Genomic DNA, 26,201 nt, shown 5'->3' on the forward strand with positions numbered 1-26,201 from the left:
ATTTTAATTGAGGTGCCGGGGCCACACAGGGCATACAAAGGTGTTGTGTTTTGTAGCGGTGGAGACTGAATGTTACTGTTAGGAAAAAAAGGAGATCCTAATTGATGATCTGAGTGTTTCCAACTTACTCTGTTCAAGTTGCTTCATAAGAATTTTGTTTTCACTGTTCTCTTGAGCTTGTCCTTCCTACCCTGCAAGTGCTTTGTCAGCATAGCAAGTTGTGATGGTGGCTAAAAAAAACTCTGAATTAATTGGTATGCGAGAAAGTAGCTGAAGTTTCATTTCTTTACCATTAACCATGGTTCTTTGTTGGCACATACAATTTTCTCTCCAGGTATCTTTGCACCCCTTTCCAAAATAAGCAAGGCTTCTGATCACAAGAAAAGCTCCATACGAAGCTCTTCCATGAAGTCTTCACCTGTGGTCAAATCCAAGAAAGTAGATGTGACACACATAACTTCCAAAGTGAATTCTGGTGAGTGTTTTCTTGCACGTTCACACAGGATGGAGAGATACTAATCTTCAAGTATTAGTAAGTCTTGGTATTAAAAGTCTTGTTTGGAGTTAGTTCTTGGCCTGGGATGAGGTGATAAGGTATTCATTAACTCCATGTTGTCCGGGTTGGAAGTTCACTGGCCTGTGGAGTGGTACTGGAAGGACATTGTGTGGAGCTGTGATCTCATGTGCTGTGACAGTTTTTATTCACTGGCCTGTGGAGTGGTACTACAAGGACATTGTGTGGAGCGGTACTGGAAGGACATTGTGTGGAGCTGTGATCTCATGTGCTGTGACAGTTTTTACTCTTTACCTACTCTATATAGAAAACTTCTCACCACAACATTTATTCTTGAGCCATTAAAGTAATTTCTAATTGGCTGTGATACCAGTTAAGTGTCTCAACTTAATGAGGTTCTATTTGCTAAGATATTCCTGGAGAACTTGCAAGGAATGAAAATCTAGTAAGTAATCTACACACCTTTATGCCTAGAAATTGAAGAGATTTATTTTCTGGCAACATGATAAAGAAACTATTTAACTCATTGTGTTTTATCTGCTAATTAAATTATCTGAGTAAAACCATTACCAAATTAGAAGAGAGAGGTTGTCCTTGTAATAAGGCCTCAGTCTACTGATTGGAGTTACGGGCTCAGTCTCTGGCTCTGGTTTACTTTCTTAGTAATTTGCTCAAATTACTTAATCCTTCTCTGTAAGTTCCCTCCCTGTGGAGTGAATGATCCATGTTTTTTGACTGTTCAGGTTCCAGGTTGTTTGGAGAACAGACTCTTCCCTGCTGTGTGCAGTGCTGGCCATGCATAATCTGGCCCCCCGTGTTTGGCTGCCTATGTAATAATGTCAGTAAATATTTCATTGGCATTTCTTCTGCCTTTTTGAGCCCTGTTCAGGTGACTCACACTAAGGCAGCACAGCTTAAGGGATGGAAGATAACTCACATTCCCATCGAATTTACCCAAGCACCCTAAAACCCTGCACGCTTTACCTGTAATCTGCAGGGTATAGAAACAATGGAGCAGGCTGGTGCCAGGAAAAAATGCATTTTGACAGCTTTATGGATGATTTATGTAAATTTTCTCTGCATAGATTGAGGGGGGAGTAAGTTTCTGTAAGTGTCTGTATATACAATTAGCACAAGATTCAAGCTATTTATAAATGGGCATCTTGCATAAAAAGCTTCTTGGGATGAGCAGCTTGTTAGGAGTATTGCTCAGGAGCAGATCCAAGCTGACTTCTTCTGTTAAATATTTTTTAGTGTTTGATTCACTTTGCTGTGAACTGTTTGTAACCCATTAAACTATAATGGGAGGGACTTGTCCTTTGTCACTGACCTACTTCAGTCATAACCCACCTTTTCTGTCCCAAAGGTGCAGTTGTGTCTTTGTAAAATTTAAACATTTGATACCTTGCTTTAAGGTAGAAATCAGAGTGAGTTAAGCATCATCTACCCAGGAGAGATTACATCCATTGGATGTGAGTGTCTGGAAGCTGCTGTGTGCAGGGAGTTCTTGCACAGAATTCCATTGCAGTTAACATGCCTGGATGATTGGCTGGCAGGAGTGGGGCAAAGATGAAGCTGCAGAAGCAGAACTTGGGTTTGCAGTGCTTATGTGCATCACCAGGTCACATTTCTTTCCTTTAAACTTCCTCCCTGGAATACACTGGTTTATAATGATTCAAGAAAAATTAATACGCTTTTTGTAGGTAAGGTTATCAGCTGCAAAGTAAAATATACTTGTAATATTGTATAGGGGTTTTGAAATTTTATTTGGTTCTACTGGATTTGAGTAATCCATCAGATTGATGAGAAAAGATCTTTTTCAAGTTTCTAGGAAAAGGATTACTGAGATAAAATTAAGAAATGTGTTATCAGTCACAAACAACTAGTTTTTGGATCTGATGCCTTAATGGCCATAAAAGTTTGGGAAATACTCTACATTCCCAAACTAGTTCAGTCCCTGTGACTGAATTAAGCTGAGAGATGTAGTTAAATAAAAGAGATGTGATTTTTCTTTCATGGCAGGGAGGGGATAAATCATAGATAAGCTTGTTCTTCATTGAGGTAGGGTAGGAAAGTGTCAGAAATGCAAAATGACTGTTTGCAAATTATAATTTAGGTGAGAGTGTGAGTTCCTACACATATCACAACATTGCTACTCTGAGAGTTAGGCTCTTCAAAATCATATTGGCATGCTTACATTATTTGTAGTCTGAATGAAGATTTGATCTCAAATCTCTCTCAGAACCTTGATGTGTAATCTTTAAAGCAGAAATTATGAAATTAATACTGGCGAATAGCAGACCTTAAGTCTATTAAAGTGAATGTTATAGATATGAGTGTTTGAAATATTTAAATAAAACTCCTTCAATATAAAAATTAGTATTTTATAAACCATTTATTTATTGTTTGGCAAGATAATTTGGACTGGTTTAATGTATTAAGGGGTTTAATATCAGTGCTTGTCCATCAAAACAATTCTGCAGTTCTCATTTTACCCATTTATCAAGTGTCTAAGGAATGGTACAGTTTTATCAATTTTTCCCTGCATCCAGTAATCTGAAAATCTGCATAATCTGCAAAAATTGTTTTGTATGTGTAAAATTGTTGTTGCTTGTTGTTAGGATGTGTATATTTAATTGTATATATTCTTTTTATAGGCCTTAATATTGCAAAAAGAGACAGTGCTTCTGAAAACAACTTTCTGGCTGCTAACAGGGGAAAAACAGTACCTGCAAAAGATGGTAATGAAATAATTTAAATTTTTTTTTAACATCTTAAGAAAAATTCTTTGTATGGTAGAAGCAGTATTATTGCTATCCTAGTTCTGTAAAAGCCCTGTATCTACACTGCAGGAAAAAAGTTGCCATGCTTGTTTAATTCAAGTCTCAAGCAGGCTGTAGGTATTTGGTTTTCTAGGAGCAAAGTAATTTGTGTGGATGTTTGGCTGGCTTTCTGTGTTGGTTTGGTAACCACTTCTGTCTGAGTACTTGGGCAGGAACATAGAAAAGCCCTTAAAGCTGCTCTTAGTAAGTGATCTTGCAGAGGAGCTGCAGAATTACCAGCTGAGATTTTTGAGGGAGACCTTTTACCCTGTATTGTTGCTGCCTAGATTTTAATATTCTGTTGGCTTTTTTCCTCTCCTCTATCTGTATGTTCATGCTTCTGTAATAAAGTGTTGCCATCTAACAGTGCTTAACAGTCTTGGTGTTGTGTCATGGCAGACTCACAAGAACAGGCTTCAAATATGAAAAATGAAATTAACTTTTAATGAGTGCCTTTTGCATGTGATGTGAATCATTCTCTGCAATTATCTAGTTTCACAATTGGACAACAGCTTCTACCACAGCAGTACTTGCTGAACTTGAAACACAAAGGGACCTCACTTTTCAGCTGTCTTGAACAAACCCTAAAAGTTGTGTCTCCTTCGAGGCTTTGTCTATAAAATCATACTGTAAGTGTTGGTAAAAGCAGTGTTTCTTTGGAATAATTTGGAGTGTGAATTTGAATATTCCTCCTTTAAGGCACAGAATCACAGAATAGTTTGACTTGGAAGGGACCTTAAAAATCATCAAGGGTCACTAAATATCCTCACCCAGCTTCTCTGGGTGATCTGTTCAGTGTCTCCCACCCTCACAGGAAAGAATTTCTTCCTAATATCTGATCTAAGCCTCCTTTCTGTCGGTCTGAAGCCTCTAGCCCTTGTCCTGTCACTGCTTCTACTCGTGAACAGTCTGTCCATCTTTCTTGGAGGTCCCCCTCAGGCACTGAAAGGCCACAATGAGATTTCTCTGGGGCTGACCAACCCCAACCCTCTCAGCCTTTCCACAGAGAAGAGGTGCTCCATCCCTCTAAACATCTTCATGGCCTCCTTTGGACTTGCCTCCAGCAGGTCTGTGAGGAAAGCATCTTTTTGTACCTTCTGTGAGTGAACAGTTGTGGATTCAGAAAAGACAGCAACAACTGGATTTATAAAACATGACTTAGGAGTAAAGACTTGAAATTTGTGATTGTGTGATTAAAAAGACAGAAGCTGAAACGTTTAAAACTGGAACTTTTGCAATACAAGGGATGGTATAACCCACTCTGCATCTGTAGTGGGAGTAAAAAACCTTGATCTAAACTGGTGGTGATTGAGGTTTTATATTAGGAACACTAGGGATAATTATGTGGTGAGATACACTGCTGAGGAAGTCTTGAGATTTCCCTGACGGGATGTTTTTAAGAACAGGCCAAATATTCACCTGTCAGGAGTGTTGTAACAAATAATTGTTTTGCCTGAAGGAAAAGGAATCAATTATATGGCTTGCTGAAGTCCTTTCTGCTCTCCCTTCTCCCACGCTGTGATTTCCCACAAAATGAAGTATCTTGATGACAGGTTTAGTGGGAGCAGTTCTTGTTGCATCCCTGTAAAAATGATGGTGTGACCTTCAGTGAATCCATCTCTGGACTGGCTTTTAACCAAGTACATGTAGCATGTGTTTGCAAATGTGCATGTGTGTTTATACCTCGGACATGGAGCTGAAGTTTGCCTGTCTAGTCACTATTTAGTCAGCAATCTGTATTTTCTTTATTGTAGCCCAACTGCAGTGAGTATCTCAGAGTCTTCAGATTTCTGTCCTCAGCTTTTGTTTGGACCCTCTGCCTTTGCCTTTCCTCAGTTCTTCCTTACTGTTTTGCAAAATTGGAGAATTAAATTACATTGAACAAACAAACCCTGAATCGATACCAAGTTTGCCAAAACTAATGGATTCAGCTTCTCAAAAGTCTGGGAAGTTTGATAAGCAATATTATCTTAATTTTTCACATTGATAAGCTGAGGCATAGATGTGTCTTGCTGTACCCTGCCTCATTTTGCGCAGAAGGGGTTAAGAAAGGGGAGAAGAGGAAGAGCCTTGAAAAGGAGCAGGAAAGATGAACATAAGTCTTATTGGACAGTTTAGACTTCAGGGTTTGCAAATGGAAATAAAAGTGATTTATTTCCCATTCTTGTTTTATAGTACAGATTTTAATATTAATACAGTATGTAATGGAATATAGTAGGCTTTAATCCAGGCAATAATTCACTCACATAATATCACCTTCCTTCCACTTCTCATCAAATCTTTAGTAGGCTGGATGCTGAAAGGCTGGTGGTATGATCTCTTATTACTAAAGCTCATGTATTTTAATAAATATGCTTGGGACTATTTAGATGAACTTTCATAGAATAATAAAGATGGGCTTTTGGAGACCTCTTCTAGCACTCAGCTATCACCATATTCCCAAGGCAGGGTCATGTGCACCCTTGTCATTCCTGACAGGTGTTTGTGCAAACGCTGCATAACAAGTTCTAACTTTGGCTCTTTGCTTTGTATTCTGTGGTCCCTGGAGAGCAGATAACTTCCATATTACAAAAGCTTTCCCTTCTGCTTAATCTGTCCTTTTCCAAATTACAATCCCTGAAGGACAACTTTCATTTATGTCTTTAGGTTTTCCTGGGTACAGCAGCTCTTCCTCTTCTACTGCCTCCTTGGAAGGCAAACGGAATTACTCCAAGAAGAGGAACTCAGCGAGCAGCAGTAAAAAGGCCCTGACCAGAGTGTCTTCTGCCTCATCTAAGATCAGTGCTGGTATGGTCTGTGTGTGGTATTGAGGTGTATTTTCACAGGGGGGAGTTCACTGCTGCATTAAGTACTTGTGTAGAACTACTTGTGTTGTTTCAGTTCGAGAAAGACACTTGTGAAGTAGTTTACCATAAACCTAAGTTTGGCAACTTTTAGAAGGATTTTTGTAACGTCTGCAAGATGCAAAGTGTTTTTATAGTTGGTCACTGTACCTTTTCAGAGCAGAGAAAAGGCTGTAGTCCAGTTTTTGTGCTGCACAAAGCAAGTTTTTGTCTAAGCGAAATTTGTGTTGCCATGTGTGGAAGATACACTGTGTTAGAGATAAATACTCTGTTCATTAAACAGTTGGCTTGCTATTGAAAACTTTCTTAAAGATTTAATCTCACTAATTTCAGATCTTGTTCTTCTCTTGACCAGGGCTGTATAGTTCCCCAACCACGAGGAAAAATGCTCTTGATGGAGAAATCCAGGTTGGAGACAGAGTACTGGTGGTGGGACAGAGAACAGGCACTGTTAGATTTTGTGGGACAACAAAATTTGCACCAGGTATGTGCAGTGCTCTGAGTCTGTTGTCAAATCAGTATGGAATAGCTTGCATGGGAGCACATGAATGGAAATCCATCTTTTCCCTCATTCCTTCCAAAAGAATTCTAAATCTAAATTGGTTTGTTTCCAAGTTCTTTCTTTCTGTCTCTCTCTCCTCCTCTCCCTCTTACGTTTCACTGAATATTTTTTTTATTTTAATGCAACTGTCAGGAAAAAATAATGGTTTAAAATGGGACTTCTATTTGTGCACTATCTTGACTTATGTAGGAGAGATACCTTGATGGTGAAGTTGTAGGTATTACAGAATCACAGAATATTCTGGGTTGGAAGGGACCCACAAGGATCATAGAGTCCAACTTCTTAACAAAGCTTTCTGAAAATCCTCAGTTTAGTCTCCAAAGTGGTATATAGAGATCACATTCATTTACTCCTTACTTTTTGTATTAAGGCTTTTTGACACAGCTTGTCTCTTGCAATAGTGGCACTCTTATGCCATGTACCAGTCTCATTTCTTAACTTACTGCCATCTTTAAGAGGGTAATTGTGAACATTAAAATTTTAACTGACGAACCTTTAGGTCACAAGCTCAATAAAGCTACAAATATCTGAAAAAGGCCCAATGCCCACCAGCGTTTTCTCATCCTTCTCCCTTTTCCTTGCTAAAAAACACTTTGCAGTGAAGCCAAGTGCTGTCAAAGGCAGCCAGTTGTTCTGCATTGTGGAAATTTTTAATTTTTAATCTAATACTATCTTCTCTATGGCCCTATCTGTAATGTTACTGCAAGAGTAATGCAGAAGCATTGGTGTTGCTGTGAGCACCTGCTTTGGGTGAGGGCTGTGTTGCTGGTGGGTGATTGGCAGTACTCTGTCGTGACACTGGGTGGCATCAGCATTTAAAAAACCCCGTCAGGATGCAAGGTCGTGGTACAGGTTCTGTCCTTGTGTCATCCCTGTCCTGTTCCCCAGTTTCACTGTAGGCAGCCCTTGCTCAGGTACTGCAGTGACCTGAGGGACACTTCAATGTCATCACTCTTTGTGTTGTTGCTGACAAAGTGATCGGGGGAAAAGGGCTGTTTCCCACATACACTGACAACTGTGAAATCAGAAAGCTCTTTGACAATGTTAAGTCTCCTCCCTCTCTGCTTTAAATCAGGAACATAATTTTTTGGAGGAAAACATGCTATTGTAAGAAGTGAGGATGGAAAGATGACAAATCACCACCATTTGCTAACCCAGTAATTTATAGAAAATGTAACAGATGCACGTTTAAGTATTTCAGTTCTAATGTGTATCAAAGCTCTGGAAGTTATCCAAGGTTTGTTCCTTCTGCTGCAATGCAGATCTTTATTTAATTCTAAAAGTGGGAAGGGGAGAACTTCTGGTATACTGAGCCCTTCTAATTCATAAGCTGTCATTCTTGAATTTCTTGAGCTGATAATTAGAATTACGGTGTTATCCAGTGCCTTAGTACCAAGTGACTTGAATTAAATTCTGAATCTTCTGGGGATGGATAGCATAAGGACTACTAATGGAGTATGAAATTTAGCACCTTTGTGTAATTAGCTCACATCTATCACAGGTTATGAATGATCAAGCTCATTAACATCTTGCTGTCTATTCAGTGTTCTGTATGAGATTAATTGATGGCCAGTTCCAATTTTTGCATCCTTCTCTTGATATCACATGACCAACCTTGCAATTTGTATTAATTATAACTTTCTAGATAGAGAGAAAGAACAAATTAATATTCAAACTTTAATTTTACTGTTGATGATCTCAGATGAGGCATAAACCATGTGCTCAGAGGAATGAAGAGGGAAATGTGAAACAGCAGTGCTGTTCTTTGCTGTCTCCTTCTTGTCCAATAGCCTGTTATGCTCAGTAACATTCCACTTTACTTTGTGGTGTACATACATACATATATATATAAAAATATATATTCCTCAAATATTTTAACTTTTTTGTATTAATTAAAACAATAATTTTACTAAAAGCATATAAAATTATGAGATAATTAGATTTAGTAGGGTATTTTTTTTTCATAATTGCGTAGAGAGCTATTTTATAATATTCTTATTTACTAGTAGCACCTTGACATTTTCTGACTAGAAACTGTTTTCCTTGATGTGTGTGAATGCCAACTGTGCCAGTGGTCTGGATGAAGAAAAGCCTGTAGTGTTTTGTTCAAAATGCCCTGATTTTACTGCTTTGCAATGTAGGGTTCTGGTGTGGAATTGAATTGGACAAGCCCCATGGGAAGAACGATGGCTCTGTGGGAGGAGTGCAGTACTTCAGCTGCCTTCCCAGATACGGCATATTTGCACCCCCATCTCGTGTACAGAGGTGAGCACTGAAGCTCTTGTTGTGTTGGGGTTGCCAAATGATTTCTTAATACATTTCCAACGTGGAACAAATTTTTGAACAGATACAGAATATACAAATGTTTTCTTCTGCAAATGTAAGTTTATAACCTACATTAAAAATCTGGTGGTTTTAGATCAGCTTTTTGAAAGCAGAGTGTAAAACTAGGAACACATCTCTCCTGTTTCTCTTGCAGCTGCCTGAAGTATTTTTATTCCAGGGCCTCTGATACTCTGTGTTCATTAAACCTTACTTTCATGACCCAGTCCTGATGTGTTCTGCTAAATTCAATTATAAAAGGAAATTGCCCTTGGACATGACTAAAAAAGGCTCTTTTTATCCCAGCTAACTGCACACAGGATCCAAAGCATGCACCACTTGCTTGTGGTTTCTTCCTTAGGTTCCAGGAAGAGCATCCAAGGAGTGCTTTACTCTTTCCTCCTGTATTTGTATGTAGTTACTCTGCCAGACATGTTCTTGCTTTCATATCTCTGAATAAGCCAGCTCAGGCAAACTCTTAGGAACTTGCCTCAGATCATACTTGCTGTCTCAATGAGTGAGGCAAGTAAGTGAAATACTCTGACTTTCTTCAGGCACTTCCTGCACAGCAGCCTGAGTGCAGCAGGAATGCTGGTGTCTCTTGGGGGCAGAGGGAGAAGGAGAGAATCAAAACCTCATCAATATTTGACAAGAAGCCAGTAGGTTTGTTCAGAGTTGAGTTGAAATGACCTCTTTATTGTGTTACTGCTTTTCAGACTGGCTGGTTCTCTGGATTCTCTCACAGAGACTTCATGGAGTAAAGTAACTCACACTTTTCCAGGTAGGAGTGGGAGACATTGGGATTTGGGTGAGGCAGGCCCTTCTCTGCAGCCTGAACCATCTGCACAAAGCCAACTTCTCCACAAGCACAGGAGATTTTCAGGGACCCCAAATGCCAGCCAGTAGTCTTGTTGCTCCCTTCCTAAAAATCTAGCCTGCAGAAGGAACTGTGGAGTACTGTATTGTTCTTAACACTCCACTAGCAGAAAGATTTATGTCAGTTATGATTGTTGGCAGTCTTCCCTTACTGCTAATATTGCATTCTAATCAGAGGGAAAGGGAAATAGAACCTGCTCCTTAATACAAATTGAGATTGATGAAGGGATCAGCAGGGGGATGTCCCTATGAAATTACTAAAACTTGTGTGAGGTACTTGAAGTAGTTGGTTTCCTTTTCCTATACTTTAGCTTCTCATGAAAAGATCTTCAAATTACCCTTGTTTGGTTTGTTTAATTTAATTTCTGTTCCCTCTGAAAAGCCAAACATATTATAGGCATATATGTTCATGATAAAATTTCATTATTTAATTTCCAAATTAGAGGGGAGAATGTGCAGCAAATGTAGTGGAAGCAATATAAAAAAACCCACAAAGAATATGTGTTCATGAAGGTGGGTTTTTTTCCTTAAGAAGTCCTAGACAGCTTATTAATCTTTCCACTCAGGTTTTAGACGCAGTCTAAGCAGCACTTCTGCATCTTCACAAAAGGAGATAAACAGAAGAAATGCCTTTGTTAGGTGAGTGTTACAAGGTTCAAGTGCTTGAGTGAGCTGGCTGTTGGCTTTGCTCAAAAAAACCCCTTCATGCATATAGGATATCTAGACCTTTACATGTTCTTTGTTTTTTCTTCCAAAATGAACCAGTAGTACACTGGTTTTCCATGGGCATCCAGGAGTACAGTCCTAGAATTCAGGTTGGCATTAATGTTGTTTTCCACTCATATTCTCCAAATTCTTGTATTTTCACACAGCTGGGTGAAGTTCAGAGGCTCTTGGTAAAGGACTTCACGTTGTTCTGGTGATCCTGACTGACAGTTGTATGTTAAAAGTTGTTTCAGTTAAACTGTTTTAAGCCCCAAATAAAATGTTTTGTGTGGCTTAATTTACCAATACTATCACCTGCTGTAAATACTGTAGATCCTAGCATCGGGTGAAGGAAATTGCTTTTCCAATACTTCAGACTGCCGAGTGTAGCGGCCTGTCACTGTTATTTCATGGTTTGTTAGTTACATGAGATCGAGCCCAGTTTTTCTAAAAAGGGATTTGAGGGTGTGTTTTTTCCCCCATGCACTTCCTTGAATTACAGATTGGCCCTGGATGTTTTATAACAAAAAAAAGACTTTTTTTGGTTCCCTTCCTTTCTCGCTAGATCCAAGAGCTCTGTGCTGCGGCGCAGCTGGAGCAGCAGCGCGGCAGCTCCCTCCGAGGGGCCCGTGAAGCTGCACGAGGGCTCCCAGGTCCTCCTGACCAGCTCCAACGAGATGGGCACCATCAGGTACATCGGCCCCACAGACTTTGCCCCAGGGATCTGGCTGGGGCTGGAGCTCCGCAGTGCCAAGGGGAAGAACGACGGCTCCGTGGGGGAGAAGCGCTACTTCAGCTGCCGGCTGAACCACGGCGTCCTGGTGCGCCCCAGCAGGGTCACCTACCGTGGCATCAACGGGGCCAAGCTGGTGGATGATATCTGCTGAGCCCACAGAGTGGGGAAGGAGTATTTTAAAGCACAAAGAAACCCCGCCTAGAATGCAAACTTATTTTGGAACCTTTAAATCTGCATTTGCGTTTTACATATAGAAGTATATATGTGCGTGTATATAATATATATATTTTATATAAATATATATATATATAAAATAGATGAAGTGTTCAGTCATGTTAAGAAGTAAAACCACTGTTGAGTTTCTCTTACTTTAATGACCCTTGCCTGGAAGGTTATTAAAGCATCTTGGGTTTAAGATGCTGCATTATTTGAACACCATTTCAGTTGGAGAACAGAGTGGCTGGAGCGTTCTCTGAAGTTCCTGTGTGGTTCATGCAGTATTCAGAGGGCTTTTCTCCATGTAGTAATGAACTGGAAATGTTTGTGCATTGCCTGCTTTTGACAGTGGAGGTGGTTGATGGGTGACATTAGCCTGGTTCCCGGGCACTTTGTCAACTCCAATACCAGCTGCTAGCAATAAGAAAGGGAAAAAAATAAAAGCCAAACCCCTCCACCCTTTTCCAAAGGGTTGTGGAGTATTTTTGCATTTTACTGTTCAGATCTCTCTTGCTCTTTCTCCCTCCACTTCTTCTCCCCTCCATAATACAAAAGGGCTGATAAATACAAGGATTTGCCCCTCTCCTAGTGAAGAGCAGCAATTAAATAAGAAGCCTTTAAAAAGCACAAATATGCTGCATGTCAGTCTGTACAGTAACAAGCACTTTTTGTTCTGCATTTGTAGAAGGAGCTACGTACAAGATGCACTCTTTAAAATAATGCACTTTGCACTCTGCTGGGGAGCTTACCCTCATTTTTAGAGACTATTTTTGTGTTTGGGGTGCTGCAGGCAATGAGTATCACAGTTGTAAAATGCAAGTAAACGCAGAGTGGAATACATAATTCCCTTATCATAGATATTAAGTCTGTATAAATACAGCATGGTAATTCCTGCCAATGGTATGGAACAGATACAGGGTTTTCAAGCAAGCTGTTGCCATTATTTGATTAGTTTGTGACACTGTTTCTTTTTGTTTGCTTTGGAACAGTTTCCAATATAAATTTTTGTGAGATCTTATGATGACTTAAGGGTAGTTTTAGGTACAGCACTGTAATGGGCCTTTATGTGACATCATTTATGTATCAGTCTTTTAGAACTGCTAATCTTTTGTCCATGTTTTAAACATACAATGTATTTTAATTGCTCAGCATATGTAAACATTATCTTAACTGGATGGGTTTGTGTTCCAGAACAGTCATTTTACTCTTAAATTATTTGCTTGCTCTTGCCTACTTGAAGAAGTGATACTTTAAATCTATTTTTAGACAGAATCCTGCTGCTGTAACGTTCTTTTAAATGTTGCTGTAGTTATTTTTCCTGATCTGTATTTAAAATAATGCCTATTGTATTCTAACTCATGGGAATTTTTAATTGAATATAAAAGCTGTAAATTTTGAATGTAAAAAACAAAGTAATGCTTTATATTTAGAGATGCAGATATTCAGTGATGTACTGAACTTTACTTTGTCTAATATCTGTTTCCTGCTGATATTAATAAAATGAAACCCTGTTAAATAGTAGAGCAAAAATAATTTTCATTGGATCTTTACAGAATGTACCTTTCTTCCTTCAGTTCTTCTGTACAAATTAAGTGCAGGGAGTTCAGTGTGCAGCTGCCAGCTGTGAGCCAGAGGGTTTTCTCTCTCCTGGCTGTTCAGCACAGAACTGCCAGCTCCAGACAAAGCCTTTGCACAGCACTTTCTGTCACAGCCCCGTGCTCCTGGGCGAGCAGTGGCGTTTCTGTGAGGAGACACTCATTACCAGGAATGCTCTTTTTCCTGCCTGACCAGATGGAATGGTGGAACTGCTTTATCTGAGGGGTAGCTGGAGTTCTCCAGCAGGTAGGTATGGGAACAGGCGTGTGGGTGAGGCAGCAAGCTGGGGCAGCTTGTGGGAGTCACAGCATTTCTGTGTGGTCGGTCTTGCACGGATGATTCAGTGGGAGCTCGTTTTTCCTGCAGGGGTGTCGGGCTGTGCCTTGCACAGCTCTGTAGCTCCACACAGTTCAGCTGGAAGCGGGGTCTGGGCCTCTCTGAAGCTGCCTGGTGGGTGCAGGAGAGGGCACAGATACCATCTGGCACTGGTGTGTTGTGCTCTGCCTTCCATTTCAGCTTCAGCCTGCAGCACATCTCTCCGGGAAGCTCTGGCTGTAATTGGCTGGAGCACTGTAGCTTAGAGGAGCTAGTCTCACTGTTATCAGGATGGAGTGTTTTGGTAGCTCTCAGATTCTTCTGCCAGGAAGCAAGAAGCACTGTAAAATTATGCTGTCTGAAACAGAAATAAATCAGTCCATTCCAGAAAGGATTACTGATGGCTCTCTTCAAGGTGATGAGGGGAAGGGATTTATGCTTCCCTAAATCCAAGGTAAGTTGCCATAATCCTTTACTCCAACTCTTGCAGGAGGACACTGTGTCATAAAGAAAATTCTGAAAATAAGTGGCAGTGAAGTTTGAAATTAGGTGCTGTGCAGAGGACTACTGCCACAGCCCCTGACTGGTTAGAAAAAAAGCCAATTGATCCTCAAAGTCCCAAGAAACTGCATAAATAAAACATTATGTGTAGTTTATAAATAAATAAACAGATGGTCCCCAGCAATTCAGTGCTCTCTGTGCAGACTCTGAGGCCAGTCCTTGTTCCACAGCATGTCTCAGGTCCTGATAATGTCCCTCAGTATTCTTAGCAATTAAATCTTTCAAGTTTTCTTGAGCACTGGCTGGAAAGGAGATACCACAGGTGCACGTGACAGGGGGATGAGAATTTTCTTGAGGTGTCCGAGGATGGGGAATTAATTTCTGGGGAGCTCAGCTCAGCTGGACTCAGTGACTGTTCTGCAGATGGTGACAGAAATGGTTTTCTGGGCAGGGAGCCTGCGCCTTCAGAGTGCTGCACACGGGTCCAAGGCTGGCTCTGCAGAGCTGCAGGACACAGCCTAGTTCCTCTGACAAGTTAACTCTGTCACCTGTGAGAGGTGGCAAATCCACCTTTTCTGTCATGGCTGGTTCAGAGTTCAGAGTTTGCAGAAGCCTGGTCAAGGACCAGGTGGAAGCTGAAACTGTCCATGACAGCCACATAGCAGAGTACCCACCTGCATCCTTTTCCCTGCCTGGCTGCAGACTGACAACTCTGGAAAAAAGGGGAATTACAGCAGAGATTTCCAGCCAGTGCCAGCTCCAAACCAGGCTGTGGCAGCTGGCTGCTGACCAGCCCTCTTCCTGGAAGAGCATAGGAGAGCTCCTTTTTGAGTTAAGACAGGGAAGAAAATGAGGGAGGGGAGAGGTGCCTACTGGAAAAGTCTTGTTAACCATACCAGAGCACTATCCTGCTGTAGAATGAGCACATGAAGGAGAAAGTTTATATATGGTAAGTCAGTCCTAATTTTAAGGAGCATTTAAGGAGAATGGAGCTGCCTGGGCCATAGGAGTGATATGGGATGGGATAAAAAGTGAGTGTTTCAGGGCAGAAGCTATCTCATCCTAGAATTGTCACAAGATTCAAGAGTGTAATTTTCAATACTGAAAATTAATTAAAATACATCTTACAGGAAGACCTACCCTCAGTCCAGACTCAAAGGCTGTCTTAGAAATATACAATTAGGAAACCACCCAAATGAAATCTTCAGCCATATCCTTTACTCTGTTTTTGTACTGGCCAGTTTGCTGTGGGCAAAAGCCAGCCTTCCTGGTGACAGAGGGAAGGGCACCTTCCCCTGTAGGAAACTTGGTGTGTAGCATCTGCAGCGCAAAGAGGCCTGGAACAGCTGCTGCGAGCCCAAAAGGTGGCTCGGGATACCATCAAATCTCCTCCTTAGGGTGTTCATCACCCTAACACTTCCACAACTTTGGCAAGTAAAAATGGACATCCAGAGACACCTGGACATTGATCCAATCATTGCACAGCCCAACACGGAGAAATCCAGCTACTGTCACTTTATTTGTCTTCATGCCTTGTGATTCACTACACTTGTTTACAATACAAATACACTATTCAATACAAAATACTCAATGACCATATATTAGTATTTTTCTTCATAGTATCCCTGAAGTGCACAGGCCCTTCCTTTATAAACAATGTTGCATAAACGGCTGTACATGAGACAGACACTCCTATAATGAAGCTCGGTACTAAAAGAAGCCAGGAGCGGACACTTGGGACACTTCCCTGCGATGGGTTTAACTCTGGGACAGACGAACAGCGATGTCTTTGCTGCTGTGGAAGGCTGTTTTATGCAATTCCCACGTCAAGGTTCTCATCCCCCAGCAGCCAGGCGCAGTAGCAGGAGCAGACACGCAAAGTGGCACCTGCCATTCCCTGTTCCAGCCCTGGTGTGCCGTGCTGGGCCGCTCCCAGTGCAGGGCAGCCGGAGCAGCCGCGGTCCGACACCGCTGTCCGAGACCGACGCGGCCAAACTATCGCAGCCCTGGGGCTTCCCTCCTGTGGTCCCTGCACCTCCTCTCGCTGGGGCCAAGCCCCTCTCCCACCCCTCACTGCCTCGGGGGAGCAGAACCGCCCTCGCTCCTGCCCTGCTTCATTCCCAGGCACGTGGTGGGGAAACAAAGTTCAGTGGCACAAAGGGAAGATGATGGGACAACTGGAAAGGTAGAGAGACAGGCATCCGAACCTGATTACCTCCAGCAGCTCACGGAACCAGAAACCTACTTATCTTCTATAGGAAACCAGGTAACATCCACATGGAAATGAGCCATTTTCAGAGCCTAAGCACAGGGTTTTTCCCCGGTTGTGCTTTACATCCTGTAGATCATACTGCTTCCCGCTTTTCCACTGCAGAATGAGGAAGACATAAATCAGAACATCATTATTACCACCACAAAAGATTAATGGTCTTAAAACAAGTTCCTTAAAAATATACAGTGTGTCAACAAACTATAATTTAAAAAAATAACTCATTGACAATAACGGGTGAGAGGGTTAAAATAACTTGAATTTGTTTTTCTCCTAGCATGGAAGGGTTTGATAGAGGAATTTAGGATTTACAGAGTGCTTTGGTCTGGTGCGCCCATGGTGACTTAAATCCCTTCTGGTCCCTGCAGCTCTGAGTACTGAACAGGTGAATCATCCTAGACACAGAAATTAAAATTTCTGGTTCATGCTCATGGCAACTGCAGCCTGAATACAATCAACAGAGCACCCTTTGGTCCAAGCAATTAATGGCAGTATTTGTTTTCTAAGAAAGAGGACAGGCAAATGCTCCACCTCCTGTTTCTGAGTGAGGAGATTCGATTACCACCAATATTTACAGAACAGTTTTTGCAACCAGGGGTACTATGCTTGGACAGCACTCCAGAGATACCAAACTAAATGCTTGCTGTGGAAGAGCTCAGAAATGGTATGGTTTTAACATGAAAAATAAGCCCAAACTGGATTTCTGAATTCCAAGAGTTGAGAGGGATTAAAAAAAAACCAAACCAAAAAACAGTAATAAAAACAAACCCCAAAACTCCAACACCAACCAACCAAGAAAATCCAAACCACTAAAGAACCCACAAAAAAGCATTTTGCACTGGAGACACTAAAGGGAAGCTCACTTAAAAGCAGCTGCCAGTGCTGAACAGTATTTGCTCAATGCATTGCATTCAGCAGACTGGAGAATTTCAGTAGTAATTCACTATTTCCCCTGATCAGAATTATCTCTTGACATATTCCATAGGTAAGAAGCAGGACTGTGTTTAGCTCCTTCTTTTTTTACAACTCCTATTCTGTAGGAAATTCTATGATAAAATAACTGCACAGCACAAGCTCAAAGCAGTAACCACACTCTGATCATGGCTGGGAGAGCCTGCCTTTCACACCTACAGACTTAAAATTATCTCTTGCTGCTGGTGCTTTTTAAGTTTCTTTAGAAATGCCACCTTTAACACCATAACCTGGCAGCTTATCTGCATTTGTGCAGCATCGAAGCTGCTGTCCCAGATCCAAGAATTAATAATTTCAGCTAGTCAAAGATCAGTAACTTAGCAACTTTTTGTTCTTGTGCATTCTTTTGAAAAGACTCATCAGTAAACAGGTCAGCTTCTGCCCTCAGTAACTTTGTAAGGCAACAAAAACTCAGAGTGTGCTCCTTTCCAAAGAAAGGCTAAAGAAAACAATGAGGAGCTTCAGATCTTCTGAAAATGAGAAAGCTGGAATACCTAAATGAAAATTGCTATTATATGTGAATAATGTACTAGTGTAATAAATTGTTCAGATGGTGCTTGCCTCCTGAATTAATCAGCTTTCCCGAGACTCAAGAAACTAGCCCACTGAGTTTACTGAGCTAGGGAGAGAGAGACTGGTGTGACACTAACGCAATCCTAAGCTAGACAGAATCCCTCCCCAGCAGCTATTTCACAGTAAGAGCTGTGAGCCTAATAACCTGGGAGATGACAAATACCCTCTTAGCTCAGCATAAAGAAGCCTGTAAGCGAGACCCTTGTTATCCCCCCTAACCCATGCAGCAGCAGTGGGATGGATCTCTAGCAGATGAACATGAAATTCAGAGCAGCCCCTGACCCAACACACGAGCACAGCCTGTTAACCAGTCACCACATCTGCTTTTGGCTTTGGACTTGAAAAAGGATTTAATTCTGTGTATCAGAGGCATCAGAAAGGCAGATTAGGAGAGCACACTAGTGCTCCCTCTGCAGTGTATTTTTTACAAGGGGGGTAGCCCAAGCCAAGTCCTCCAATTTCCATCTGCCCATCCCAAAGTTTAGGATGTGTAGGGATTCTGGTTTGTTCCCTGATGAAGACAGGAAGCTTACCTCAACCTTTGGATCCAGGGCCAGACTCAGGGTCACTTCACTGAACTGAAGAGTCTCAGAATGAAGAACACCTTCCCACTCCTTTGGTGATGCCCCAGTACTCCCATTTCTATGGAAATAAGCACCCCTTATTTGGATAGCAATCATGCTAAAACAGCTCCTCGCAACCCCAAGAGGAAGTTACTAATGCACATCTTTACACATGAATTATTTCCTACATCTATGTTTTGACAATACACTTAACTGGAATATTTTTCATGCACGGGGTGTACAAAGTGAGTCAATGGAGTGTTTGTCCTTAAACCACTACCATACACGTATTTTGCCAAAGGAAAAAGGGCTCTAAACCCTTCATACAGACAGTGGCACGATGTAGTCTTCTGCTTTTATGGCGTTGTTCATACAGTGAATGTCAAAGGCTATTTCAAACCTTTGAGGTATGCAGGTGGCTGTCCCTTTTCAGGGCATGGTGAAAGTCTCTCTCATGACCATGGTCCATTAAAGCTTCACCTTGCTTCCACTTGACACTTCCATGTTCCTGATGAAGGGCATCCCTACTTTTGTAGGACAGAAGGAATTTTAAAGGGCTTTACTGGGTTCTGGTGCTTAAGCATAGGTGAACAAAAACAAACCAAAGAAAACCTCAGCCAAAAACAATGCCCGCCCCCGAATGCCTCGTAGCATCTACACCCATCCTTTGCTTCCTCTCCCCTCCCTTTCAAGTGATGCAGTGTGACCAGGGCTTTTCCATTGCCCTGCCAGCACTCCCACAACACTGTGCATTCAAGGACTTTCGAAGACTGGATTGCAGCTGGACCAAGACTTGAGAACGTGCCATCGCGTCACCATTCAGCGCTGTCTTTTTTTTATTTTTTTTTTGGTTTGGATAGAGGACGCTCTTCCCAAACCCACTACAAGCTCTGCCAGCAGCAGGAGACCTCCAGGTCTTCCACAGCAACGACAAGTTTGGCACGGAAAAGCCCAGACATGAAACACTCATGGCAGTGAGCCGCGGCTTGACACGGAAGCAGAGGACGCACGACTGGGAAAAGCTCACAGGAAGGGCATGACGACAACCATGCGGATGAGTTGATGCAACAGCAGCTGGGCCTTGCAGTTAACAACAGTTCCCTGCATCCTCCCTCCCCCTCGTTCCTCTGACTCTGCTGGGGCTCTGCTGGTTTGAAGCCACACGGGTTAGTAGAAATTACAGCGTCAAGGGTGGCACTTTTGGAGCAAGTTTGCACAAAACAGGAGGTGATGCTGTCCGATGCCTTGCTCGTGGTGTGCTGGGTAACAGGACATCTCTTCAAGGCTCAGGGGCCACGGGGGGAAAAGTCAAGAGAGGGTCGAGGGCTCTCAGGGCCCCTGCTGGGTTATGTGGCTCTTGTTTCTAAGGACAGGGTCCTCGTAACTGCTAGCGCAAGGTGGTGTGGAGCTTTCCAAGGGTAAGCCCTGCTGCTGGTATCCGTAGTTGACATTCCCACAGGGGAAGTGGCGGAGCCTAAAGAGAGGCACTTCTTTAACGCTTGCTGTTAGGGAAGATGGCTCTAAGAGCAGGGAGGAGCCTGGCAGCCTGCCAGTCACAATGTTGGGCCCCACAGTACAGTTTCCTTCCTGTCCCAGATTCTCCCTCTCGGGCCTCTCCTTCTCCAGCAGAGAACTGTTTTTGCTGGCCTGCTTCTCTGCAAACCAGGAGCCGTAGGTTGGATTCCAGAGGTTGGTGGGCTTGTTTCTGGAGCCCCGGCTTTTGTGAAGCTCGGAAGGGGGATTGGACTGGGCATAGGCCATGTTGATGTGTCCCCCCGCTGTGGCTGACTGCACCTTCCCCTGTGCTGGCTGTTCCAAGGCTCCCACTTTCCCTAGAGATTTTCCAGCAGTGACGGCTGACGGCAGGGGTGGTGGAGATGGCAGGGTTTGCTTATCATCCTTTCTGTCTTGGTGTGTTGAGACCAAGAGAGGAGGAATTCCTTCTGGATCATCGGGGCGCATCGCCACCTTCTCCTCCTCCTCAGCCGATGGGCCGTATTCTACCGGCAAGGCAGTGTTGATGACATCGGGATCCTGCCAAAGGGAACAACGGGAATTTCTCAAAGCCTGCAGCCACCACACATCTAGCAGCTGTCACACTATGATCTCAACACATCCCACCACCCAGAACCCACATTCCATGAGGAGAGGATGTAGACAAAGTGCAGTTAGGTGTGAGATGCAACAGTATATCCTTAAAATCCAACTCTTTAAAAGAAAGTAACCCTTAAACTCACCATAGAACAGCAGAGGCACAAAACCAATGAAAAGCATATTTTATGTCCAGCAAAATTTCCTGTGGGAATGCTTTTTGGAATCTCTATCATCTCAGAGTTCATAACACTCTCAGATAATATTGAGAAAGTTGGAACCATGTAAGTATTGCCTCCACACAAGAAGGGAGGAATGGGAATGCAGAGTGAAGACAATACTGGCAGACCCCTTGAAGCCCAAATCCACAGAGGCTGTGGTTCTGAGATATTTAAGCAGTTTTGAAAATTAAACTGAGAGAAAATTCAGTGATCTTGGCAACCTTTACTTATTGCTATATGCCATGGCAAGCTACAGATAGCAGAAAAAAATGCCTTCCAATCCCAGGATCCAAACACACATAAAAACCAGATCAAGCTTCCCAAACAGCAAGGGAAAGCAAACTGACTGAAGTGAACAACAGTGAGATCGTAGAAGGAGCCTGCACTGATGCAGGCAGGAGAACATTTTCCAAACTGCCCTATTCCTCACAAGCTAAACTGGTGGTAAAAAAATAAGTAAATCAGATTTTGGCCTGGAAAGCCAGCCACACCTTTTCCCCATTGCCTAGCCTAAGAATCCTCACTCCTTTAGCTTGGCCATCTCGCCACCTGCCTACTCCAGCACTGTCAGATTAAAAAAAATTGCCAACAGCTGGTGAAACCATCTGCAAAGGGTGCTCCAAGCTGGGACCATTTCTGTTCAGTGCTGACTATGCCTTAAGGGTAAACACTGGGATGGAGTGGCTGGGATGAGGCATGTGAAAGCAGGGCAGGTGCTGGCCTGCCTTTGCTCATTTGCTTGTTGAATCAGCGCTCTGTAAGCAGAGGCAGGGCTACAGGTGTGCTCTTTGTAAAGCTGTCTAAGCCTGTGTTAGCCTGTGCCTTTCAGCAGCAAAAGACAAGAAGGATCAAGCACCTGATGAGGTGAATATCCAGCCAGGGGCCCCAGGCTGCCATCAGTCTCCCTGGACTGCTGACTGCAGTAGTGCAGTGCTGCCTCCTCATCTCGAGCCCTGGCTTGTCTAGACAGCTCCTCAAGAAGAACCCTCTCCACCCCTCTCATCCGAACACCGGTACCTGAGTGCAGTACTCAATCCTCTCCAGGATTATGGCAAAGTTTGGCCGGTCTTCAGGCTGGTGCTGCCAACACTGGGTCATAATGCGGTAGCTGGAAGGGCAGAACAGGAGACACTGGTGAACAGCAGATCCCGTGGGATGCGACAGCTGCTCATGGCAGCTTGGGAATCACAGACATTCATCACCATTCTTGCTTCTGACAAATGAGAGTTCTCTGCCTTCCCTGGAGTGGGACAACTGATGCACTGGTGACCACTGGAATGTGACCACCAGTGGGGTGAAATCCACAGTGTTTCAGAGAAATTACTCATTCACCTGATTCCCTGGGATTCACCAAGGGATTTCTTGGACAGCACATTAAAGGTAGGCAGGGCTAGAGATAAAGGAGCCCAGTTTTCCCTGCCTGTGAACAGTCTGATGCATTGAAGTTTCACAGCTAACCAAAGACAGAGAAATATTGTGTCATCTTTGACCAAACAAGCAGTGGCCAGGACTTCTCAAATGGGCCCTGAATTATTCTCCAAAACAACAGAAAAATTAAATATTAGAGAAATCACTGGCACTAAAGTTTAACAAGGCAGATTAGCCATGATAGGTCAATCTTAAAAGTTACTAACTTTTGAGTAGAGAAAAAGCATCTGAAACAGAAGCTTAGTTGCATGAATATATCAAAATTATAGTCTCATACACAGGGCCAGGGCAGTTTTTAGGTGGATCCATCCTTCCTCCATTGGTGACAAACTCCAGAACCTCCTGGTTGCTTTTGCTGGGGTAGGGCATGTATCCCAAAGAGAATATCTCCCACAGCAATACGCCAAAGGACCTGAGTACAGAAGCAAAGGAAAACAAAGTGAGGGATACTGGAATGACCATCACCAGTGGGCAGTGCCCTTAGGTTCAGTACCATCAGCAACTTTGCAACTTTTGATCAGGCAGCTGGTGGAAATCCTGCTATAGGATTCAGACTTAAATAAGCTCCAAAGTTGTAACAGTAAACTTTAAAACTTTTAATATAAAATACCAGTAGTTGATTGCTAGGTGAGTGAAGCCTATGATGTAGGTAAAACGTGGTTGCTTTGCCCTTGTACTCAGCACTGCTCAACTGGAGGTAACAAAAGTGAAAGTCAGGTCATCCTTTTCTGAGACACTGACCACAGCTGGGGAGAGAAGTTTTGGCAAACTTTTCCTCTGGAATAGCTACCCCTGCATGAAATATGCTGCTAGTGAATCCCCACCAATGCTCTGAGGCCCACAGGCCGCCCCTGTCACTCAGAGCACAATGAAAACACTCCCTAGCAAACGCAGCCCTGGCCTGGGTGCTGTGGCCTGCAAAGCCCTGGGGACAGTGGCTGGGACAGGACCCCTCCAAAGCATTCACCTGGTCAGTGGTTTGGGAACCACAACCCTGTTGGTTAAAATTGTAGAGAGATATGCAGCAATGGGAAACTCCTCTGCTTGGTGCTGAGACAGGCAGGGCTCAGCTATACCAGGGTGTGGATCTCACTCCTCTGCTGGGGCTTGCTCAGGAGCTGTGTCCTGGCCACCAGTCCCTTCCCTCTGAGCTCTTGTTTACTGATTTTCCTCCCCACCTCTGGCCACTCAGGAGCTCCAACTGCTGCTGTAGGCCAGGAGAAAGGCAAACCCCACAATGCAGGACACCCTTCTCCCTGACTGGCAGGATAGATTGTGCCTGCAGTCTCCCATGCTGCTTCCCTCAGTGTGGGACTGATGCTTTTCTGCTGGAGCAGCAGCTGCATCTGCTCTGCTCTCCCTTCCCTGCCCGCTCACCTGCCCTGCAGCACCCACCTCTGACCTTTCTGCTCCCTTGTCTCCTCAAACACTGCTGGCTCTGAAAGACCCAGCTTGTCTTTTCAGTATGTGAGAAGTGAACAAGAATGTGTGTTTTTACAAAATATTCACAGTTTACAAAAGGGGTTCCAACACGGACAGACCGGCCAGCGGAGGAAAGGAAGCGCACCATGTGTCTGTTTTTGATGTAAATATCCCTTCCATGAAAGCCTCAGGAGGCATCCATTTGACAGGCAACATTGCACACCCACCCTTACGATAGTAGCTGGCTCTGCAAAGAACAAACAGAACAAAAGAGTCAGCCAAGAATTCAGAAAATGCCATCAATATGGGATTTTTGTAATTACAAATATTAAAATTATGAGCCAGAGGAGAGACTAATTTAGGTGGAACAATTTAAGTGCTGAAATGACCTGTTTCTTCTCATAAAAGTAGTGAAAAAGAGCAAACCACCGAAGTGCTGTTTCATCTACATCACTTCAGGCCTGATCTGGTAAACCAGTAATCCTCATCCTCCTAGGGAATTGCTAACACAGTAACTGCTGCTGGCAGAGCTCCCTCCTGCCCTTTTCAACCACAGCAAGATCTCCCCACCTCATCTCACACATGGTCATCCTGGGCACACCCAGCAAGAATAAACCAAATCTATCCCATATATACCCAGTCTAAAGCATTGTGAGTAAAATCCAAACCCCTTTGTAGGAACAAGGAGCTTGTTGAGAAGGATACCAGGTCATTAGAGCTGGGACAGTAGCACAAAAATGTTCCTGAGACAGGAGTTACAACAGTCCTTTGGAGCTGCTGTCATTTGAAATAAAACCTGCAAGCCCCAAATCCCATGCTGGCAGTCACAGGCTGCTCATGCAAGCTGGTATCACTGATCAAAACAGCACAGCCTGAGCATCCAAAGGGTATTCCTGGACAAGGAAACACATGCAGGCTTCAAAGGCACCTTTGAAAGCTCAGCACCAAAGGTTCATCTTGGCAGTCGGTTCTGCTGATTGTGTGAGGGTGACAGATGCTACTTGTCCCAGCAGAGCCCCATCTGACAGTGGGGCTGCATGGGGGCTCTTTGTAGAGGGAAAAAACCCAAGCAGCTCTGATGCACTTGGTTTCTGAAGGTAGCACTCTGTTTGCAGCACCTCAGGCTGTGATACTGTCAGAGCTCAAGCTAAGCAGAGCCAAACCTGCCTTAGTAATTGCACAGAAGAGTCCCCAAGCAGGAAAAAAAAGAAGGCAAGGCACTGGAAAAAACTGTGCAGGTGACTGAACATGAGGAATTCCTTCTTCTGAGTCAGGGCAAATCAATTCCTCAGCACAGCAGGATATGGAGCTGCACTTCTAGAGGTGCTCTATGGAAGATGAGACATCAAACTGCAGCCCCGACTGCTTATGGTCATTAAAGATTTTCTGGCACTTCTTGCAAGAGCAAAAGTAGTTAACCCTGTGTCCTGGCTGAATGCCAGTTTGGGTGATTATATTTTCCTGACCTTCTTCTACACCTTCCTCCTTTAGCTGCAGTAAATTGAGGAAATTTACTGATGACACCAAACCAAAGGTGCAGGGGTAGCATCAAGGAGAGAGATTAAACTCGGAATGATTTAGGATCACAAAACAAAAGGACACATCAATGCCATTCAGTGTGGAGAACATAAAGAAAGGAAACTGAGGACAGAGTCCAAGAGGGAGGGAGGGAAAACCTTCCATGACCATTAGACTTCACTGCCCAGGAGAAAACTGTCCAGGACAGTTTAAGGCAAACATCAGGGATGCATCAGCTGGGATTCACCAGGCTGGGATCTCTCCACTCTTGCCTCACCAGGGTTACACAGAACAGCACAAGAGGCTGCACAAACACTGCTCCTCCCCCATTTCAGGGACCTCCCACTTGCAGGTACCCTGGGCTTGGCTCTGCTACCTGTATATATCCCGGGCCATTCCAAAGTCTCCAATCTTGGCCACTCTCCCAGGGCCCCGACACGTAAGGAGGCAGTTCCTGGCAGCAATATCCCTAAGAGGAAAGGGAAGAAAAGAAACAGAAAGAGAAGAGCCACTTAATCATTTGACAGTTCTGCAAGTCAAAAAGAAAACAAAAAATAGTACCTACTTTCCTGAGCTGCAGAGAACCTAAACAGCCAGAAAAGTCAGTGCTTATGGATAACTGCAATGCCCCCAGCTCCAATCTATCCCCACAGCAGGAAAAGTTTTGTTCTTTAACATTTTCTCTTTTAACTTCACATAACAATCTTCCAGTTGAAAGAGTGGGCCTCCTGTGAGCCTCCCTTCACCCCAGGAGTTATTTTTATGTCTCTAAGGAGTGCAAGAAGAGGAGCTGATTTCAGAATGTACTAGTCCCAACATCAAGCTGTCTGGGGAACAATCCACTGATCTGTTCCTACTGTGCTTGTTCAAGCGTTGTCAAAAGGCTGTTGTACTGCCAGAGACAGGTGTCAGTACACTGCCAGAACAGTGTGCAGGTGTTGCTCTGAATACTGAAGCTGTGGGCCTGAATCTGTGTATGCAGGTAAAGCTCCAAGCTCCACCTCTGCTGGGCTGCAGTAAACCTTGAGGTCTGAATACCACAATGGCACAACTTGTGGGCAACTTACAGAGCTGTGGACTGCCACCTCTGCTCATCTCTACTCGACAGGCAGATTCTAGATTCCTGCCAAACACCC

At 43.4% G+C, this 26,201-nt stretch overlaps 2 protein-coding genes across 13 annotated transcripts in view; one reads left to right on the top strand and one right to left on the bottom strand.

The window, feature by feature from the left end:
• CLIP4 (CAP-Gly domain containing linker protein family member 4) overlaps window positions 1–13,117 on the top strand; it is a 31,769-nt gene extending 18,652 nt beyond the window's left edge. For all 12 annotated transcript variants that reach the window (XM_041489388.1, XM_041489395.1, XM_041489397.1 and 9 more), the window contains 8 exons: window positions 335–475; window positions 3,172–3,255; window positions 5,983–6,123; window positions 6,535–6,663; window positions 8,883–9,006; window positions 9,780–9,844; window positions 10,506–10,578; window positions 11,210–13,117. In XM_041489388.1, coding sequence (XP_041345322.1) covers window positions 335–475; window positions 3,172–3,255; window positions 5,983–6,123; window positions 6,535–6,663; window positions 8,883–9,006; window positions 9,780–9,844; window positions 10,506–10,578; window positions 11,210–11,531 — 1,079 coding nt within the window. In that variant the 3' untranslated portion in view covers window positions 11,532–13,117. The remainder of the gene's footprint in view (window positions 1–334; window positions 476–3,171; window positions 3,256–5,982; window positions 6,124–6,534; window positions 6,664–8,882; window positions 9,007–9,779; window positions 9,845–10,505; window positions 10,579–11,209) is intronic.
• Window positions 13,118–19,714: 6,597 nt separating this feature from the next.
• The window catches only part of ALK (ALK receptor tyrosine kinase), a 221,736-nt gene continuing 215,249 nt past the window's right edge, over window positions 19,715–26,201 (bottom strand). The window contains exons 24-28 of the mRNA XM_041489383.1: window positions 25,442–25,534; window positions 23,693–23,794; window positions 22,403–22,537; window positions 21,715–21,805; window positions 19,715–20,419 (exon numbers count right to left, since the gene is read on the bottom strand). Coding sequence (XP_041345317.1) covers window positions 19,715–20,419; window positions 21,715–21,805; window positions 22,403–22,537; window positions 23,693–23,794; window positions 25,442–25,534 — 1,126 coding nt within the window. The remainder of the gene's footprint in view (window positions 20,420–21,714; window positions 21,806–22,402; window positions 22,538–23,692; window positions 23,795–25,441; window positions 25,535–26,201) is intronic.

The sequence above is a fragment of the Pyrgilauda ruficollis genome, unplaced genomic scaffold, assembly GCF_017590135.1.
Source record: "Pyrgilauda ruficollis isolate IOZ18807 unplaced genomic scaffold, ASM1759013v1 scaffold93, whole genome shotgun sequence".
Taxonomy (NCBI): domain Eukaryota; kingdom Metazoa; phylum Chordata; class Aves; order Passeriformes; family Passeridae; genus Pyrgilauda; species Pyrgilauda ruficollis.